Source organism: Pseudorasbora parva, chromosome 7, assembly GCF_024679245.1.
Source record: "Pseudorasbora parva isolate DD20220531a chromosome 7, ASM2467924v1, whole genome shotgun sequence".
Classification (NCBI taxonomy): Eukaryota; Metazoa; Chordata; class Actinopteri; order Cypriniformes; family Gobionidae; genus Pseudorasbora; species Pseudorasbora parva.
In genome coordinates, this window is record NC_090178.1 from 22,549,678 (window position 1) to 22,555,505 (window position 5,828).

The 5,828-nt window shown below is 34.5% G+C and overlaps 1 protein-coding gene across 1 annotated transcript; it reads left to right on the forward strand.

Moving 5' to 3' along the window:
- Nucleotides 1-57: 57 nt before the first annotated feature.
- rnf41l (ring finger protein 41, like) lies at nt 58-5,688 on the forward strand. Its single transcript, XM_067448610.1, has 7 exons — nt 58-195; nt 1,639-1,742; nt 2,680-2,886; nt 3,004-3,143; nt 4,814-4,976; nt 5,055-5,175; nt 5,245-5,688. Exons 3-7 carry the CDS (start codon nt 2,681-2,683, stop codon nt 5,494-5,496), a joined length of 882 nt encoding a protein of 293 aa, XP_067304711.1. The 5' UTR covers nt 58-195; nt 1,639-1,742; nt 2,680; the 3' UTR covers nt 5,497-5,688.
- The last annotated feature ends 140 nt before the right edge of the window (nt 5,689-5,828 follow it).

Here is a 5,828-nt window from a genome sequence, read left to right on the forward strand (position 1 = left end):
GCAACGTCACATAAAGAGGGTGGAGTGAAAGGAGCTTATGAGGAGCGAAAATCAACAGTAAAGAGTAGAGTGTCAAAGAAACCTGACAGTAAATATTATCTGCAAAAAAAATATCTAATCCAACAGAGGTACATGAAGCAAATACAGGAGACGTCTGAAAAATGTGATCCCTGTCAAGCATCACTTACCAACCAGGCAAGTACTAAGTGCAATTTACACCTTATTAACCCTTACTTGTTTTATTTTAATGAATCCACATTATACAACAATCATAACCGTGCAGATTTTTTAAACAGTTATATTTTTTGACATTACTTAAAAACAATGTACTGTTATATGTCTTTGATTCAGTCCAAAATTAAATCAGACTTAGATCCTTACAGCCTTTCATTAGTTTATCATTCATGCTTTAGATTAATAATAACTGTAAAGATGGGTTATGAACGAACATATTCTACTTGCAATCAGTTCACTCTTTTTCTTTTTTCTTTTTCTACTTTTCATTAGTATGTCAAAGGGGTTTCCACAGTCGAGGAAAGTATGTCAGGCAATTATTATTTCAGGATATAGCATCTATAGCTTATATATTTGTTATGCTCAATATTTAATAATTGTTTTGCTATATTACATTTGCTATAAAGTATTAAATTAAAAACAGGAAAAGTCACGGAGAATTGTGGAAATTCATTAATCAAAATGTACAGAAACATTGACTTTTTTATATATAGTGCTTGAGTGTGTTCTTATTTCACGTTTATTTCAACTGTTTAACTCTTGCATGTGAACAGATGCACATCTGCTTGTTTTGTGCCAATGTGTTATATGCCGCTGCATTTCTAAAAGTGAAGCTGCAGTGAAGCCATGTAGAAAATAATCCAATCAGAGAGTGGGAAAGCGTAATCCTGTGTAATCCCAGCACAGCCAAGAACAGAGCTCTTTCAGGCAGTGAGAGTGCCCAGATATAAACACAGCAGCACAGACAAACATCCTCTCCTTCATAAAATAATTCATGATGTACATTTAACTGGAGCTTCACATTTTACAAAGGCAATAATTTAGCATTAAAGTCTCGAGCCGCAAGCCTCAAATGGCCAGACAGGTGCAGGAACACGTGCAAAGGTCAGCTGTTATGTTTAAGCGGTTGTTTTTGAGGAATATATACAGGATGTCAGTTGGGGGGAATCTTTCATTTAATCTCAAATTATATACATATGAGGTTTTTTTTTTAAAGTTTACTATAAACACCAGAAATATCCCTGTGTAGGATATTTGTGTAGTCAAAGATGTTTTTTTGTTTGTTTTTAATGTAGATGTGTTCCTGGTGTGTCTCTCTTTGTGTATTTGTGTGTGGGGTTGCCAGGTGCTTTACTTTCATTTGATCACCCAGAGTTTCCCAGAGGGTTTCTCTAAGTGATCTCGACAGGTGTGTGTTGTGTTCTTGCAAAATTGTTACACATTAGATGGTCTGTGGTACAGGTTGCTTAGCAAAGGTGCCTTATAAATTGCATTCCACACAGTTTTATACACCTTAAAGTTTAAGGGTCTATTTCCTGATATTTAGCACAAATGAAGATGGCACACTGATCTCAGATCCCCAGTGAATTTCTGCACTCGTAACCCCACCCACTCATATTTCAGTCCTACAACACCTGCCACCTGGCTGTTTCTACGGCAACTGACCAGACCATCTTCAACAACCACACCTGAGAGAGGGGGAGAGAAGAGACCACAGACTCTGTCAGGTACTGGGATATATATATATAATATTTTAATTTGTTATGCTGTTAAGCTTACATTAGTCTTTATGTTTTAGTGGACACATACTAATTTTAAATATTAAAGTAATATTTTAGTATTAATAGTAAATATTTTAAATGTCATTTTCATTTTTTAATGCAAAATAAATATTTTCAACTTTCAGTTTTCAAATATTTACCACATTTACCACAAATCTATTATGTATTTTAATGTACAATAAAACTTTTTCTTACATTTTTGCACTAAGGTTTATGACATTTAACAAAATAAAAAATAAAGTAAATGTTTTGCTAAATTTCGAAATTTAAAAATTAAGACATTTATTTAAAAAATATTAATATGCAAAATATGTAATCTTTGTATTTTTTGTATTTCAAAACTAAATCATATTAAGCGTTGTTTTCCATTATATTAATGTAACTTGTTATAACCATGACACAACTTTGTTATAATTATTTGTGTAATATAATAATGTTTTAAAAATATTAAAAAAATATATATATTTAATATAAATTATACTATTAACCTTACATTGATACCCTGTAGGTTAAGTGAGCTTAAATATATATATTATAATTTTTCAATGTAAATAAATATATTGATTTAATTCAGTTTTCAAAGGCAAATAGTTTATTTAGTTTTTAATAATAGTTTTTGCCACATATTAGGTGAAAATCTTTTGTTTTATTGTTTTTTTGTTGTGCAAATTATGTAATGTTTGTATTTTCTGTATTGTTGGATCCATCCATTCTCCGAACTGCTTATCCTCTGTAGGGTTACAGGTGTTTTATTAGATTTTAAAATGAAATTAAATGAAATTAGGCATTTTCCCCATTATATTAATGTAAAATGTCTTAACAATGAGGCAGCTTTTCAGTTATTGTAATTATTTTACGGTGTGTGTACGTGTGTGTCCTCTAGGATGGGCTACGATCTGGAACGCTTTGTAGGCTATGTGAACGAGGGTCTGCTGTGCTGTGTATGTCGGGACGTGTTAGAAAATCCTCTGCAGGCTCCGTGTGAACATGCCTTCTGCAGCTCCTGCATTCACGGATGGCTCATCCACCATAACAGCTGTCCTGAGGACCGCTTGCCGTTAGACATCACACATCTACGCCCTCTGTTCAGGTACTGCGGATGTATTAAGCACCTGCATATGCAAAGAATCACTTTAATGTTAATACATTTTATTGAATCATGCCTCTTACCTATTCATATGACATACATGTGTGTTGTGTGTTACAGATACATGAGGAATGATTTAGCAAGGCTGCAGGTGAGGTGTCTGTTCCGGCCACAAGGTTGTGAGGTCATATGTGAGCTGGAGTCAATTCATCGGCATGAGCAACAGTGTGATTATGCTTTGCTGAACTGCAGTAATGCAGGTACACATAAACAAGCATGTATAGGCTATAACTATGTCTCAGTACTTGTACCTACACTTTTTTGGCACGGGACAGGTGGCTACTGCCTTATTCATACATACAATTCAAAGCGCAGATAAATGAGTGTTGTAACCACAAGATAGAGCACCTACTGCTCAGTAATCACATCTTTAATTATTAATGAGGGACCCCCCTCAGGCAGCCAATGAGGTAAAACCTTTATCTTAGGGTTAATACAATTGAGTAGGTCAGGGTTAATACAATTGAGTAGCTCAGTTAATGAGCTAACAGAGGCAGATTCTTGCACATAATAGACATGTATTAGTTTCAGTAAACCTAATGCAGCATTCCCTAATCCTTCAAATATTTGTTTGTGTGGATGTATTTAAATATGCAGGTGACGAGTACTTGTGTTACCGTTGTGGTAGGTGTTGTTTTATATGTGTTTTGCAAACTCTGTGTGTGTCTTTTTCTGCAATAAGTTTTTTTTTTTTTTTTTTTTACCACTTGCCCTGCCAACATTTTTACTGGCTTGTCACAAATGATACATTTCAAATTTGTATTCATTTATATTTTTGAATTCAGATCTGTAATTTGAAACAAATAATTAAAAATGTTTATATTTAAAAAAAATATTATATGCATTAAAACATTTTCTTCACAAAGATAATAGCTGGTGAACATTATACATTAATTATTATTATACAGCAAACACAAATACAGTCATAAATTCATAAACCCTTGTAAACTGTTAGTAATATACTACCGTTTAAACGTTTGGGGCTAGTAAAAAAAAATTCTGGTTGGATTTTTTTATTAAGCAAGAATGCATGAAATTTATCAAAAAGCATTTATAAAGTAAAAAAAATAAATAAACATTTCAATTTTTGTTATGTTTAAACGGACATGTTCGGACATCTGTTTCAACATTAATTTTAAGCCACATGGCTATTTGTAACATTTTAATAATAATAATGTATGTTTCTTGAGTACTAAATCCGCTCGTATGATCACATTAGTATGTCATAAAAGCGATATATTTTGAAATATAGTTAAAAAAATAAAACATAGTTTCACAATATTATGCCTTATGCTGTACTTTTTATCAAATAAATGCAACCTTGGTAAGCATGAGACTTCTTTCAAAAGCAATCAAAAATCTTACTAACCCCCAACTTTTGAACAGTAGTGTACATTTAAAATTGTTATAAAAGTTTCATTTAGATTTATTATTTTAAATGTAGTTTTAAATTTATTTAATAATTTTTTAAAAATATTATACATTTCATTTTTATCAAATGTTACATTTCATTCACAAAGAGAATTGGCAATAACAGTTGGACATTATACATCATAATTAAACAGAACACAAAGGCAGTCATAACTTCATAAACACCTTTGCTAGAAAATGTTGGCATGCATGGGATTTTTTTTTTTTTTTGATTGGTTTGTAATTTTCAACCCATTCTTACTGATGCTAGCAGCACTATCAAGTCATTTTTGCAATTTTGACAAATCCTCATTTGTCAGCCAACTAGATCATTTCAACTAGGGCTGTCCTTATTGACCGGCCCTGCCTGTTAGATTCTTCCAACAATCTCCGTGCATGAACATTTGCCATGTGCCAGGGTTCATTCCGTCTCTGTTAATGTTTCTCTGCAATCGTTCAGGCTGCCCAGTTCAGGTGTCGCGGCGCTCTCTGGAAGCTCATCTGTGTGTATGCGAATACAGCAGTAGAGTTTGCCCAAGTGGCTGTGGATACACAATCCTAAACAATGAGGAGGCCCAACACAACTGTGTATCAGAGCTACGAGCTGAGCTGGACATGCTCCGGTAGAAACATTCTGCTCGAGTCTTTGAATTGTGACCATGTAAATGCTGTACGGTTAGAAAAATGTGTGTTTATTATAGGGCAGAATTAGACTGCAAAGTCGAAGAGGTGAGGCATGAAATGGAATCTCGCTTGGATTCCCAAAGACGACACATGGTGCAGAAGGAGAGTTTGCTGAGGAGTGAAGTGGACGAACTTAAGGTACAATACTTTTCACATCAACAGGCTTTTTGTGCAATAAGTTACTGACACGTGTGTGTTTGTGCAAAGGGCCAGCTGTCCCGCGTCATGTCAGATGTCCGCATTTTACTGGGTGCAGAGAGGGCACGCAGACAAGAGCTAGAGAGGGCCGAGCTTGAAAAGGCGGAGCTTCTTGAACTTTTAAAAAGGGAGGGGCTCAGGCCAGCCACACCCTCTGAAGCTGCAGCTCCGCCCCCTGCTGAGGTACCAAGAAAACCAAGCCCACGAAGCCTAGCTCTGGACTGCATCAAAAGGAAGAATAGAGAGGTGACAGTTATCTGAGGATGCTGATTTTCACAATAGAACAGTAAAGAAAAGGGAACATATGATGGTAATGGAAAACCACTAGCTGGAACTCATCTTCTGAATAAGGCCCCATTATTGGATCTCCTCTGAGTAAACTGAATGAGTGCTCTGAGACAGGTCAGGTGCTAAGATTAAACCAAATTGTGTAGTAAAAACTTTTTTTTAACAATTTTGTATGTTTTTAGAATTTGAGAGGCTTGTTTTCCCATTTGAAAGAGCAACATAGATGCATTCTGCTACATTTGTTGATATTAAAACAGTTTTGACAAATTACACTGTGGATTGTTCTATAAAAATACACTCAAACA

Bases quoted from the DNA above. Each gene is read 5' to 3' on its own strand.
- rnf41l (XM_067448610.1), top strand. From the start codon at position 2,681: ATGGGCTACGATCTGGAACGCTTTGTAGGCTATGTGAACGAGGGTCTG. The intron at 4,977-5,054 runs GTAGAAACATTC...TGTTTATTATAG, and splicing joins GCTGAGCTGGACATGCTCCG to GGCAGAATTAGACTGCAAAG. The intron at 5,176-5,244 runs GTACAATACTTT...GTTTGTGCAAAG, and splicing joins GTGAAGTGGACGAACTTAAG to GGCCAGCTGTCCCGCGTCAT.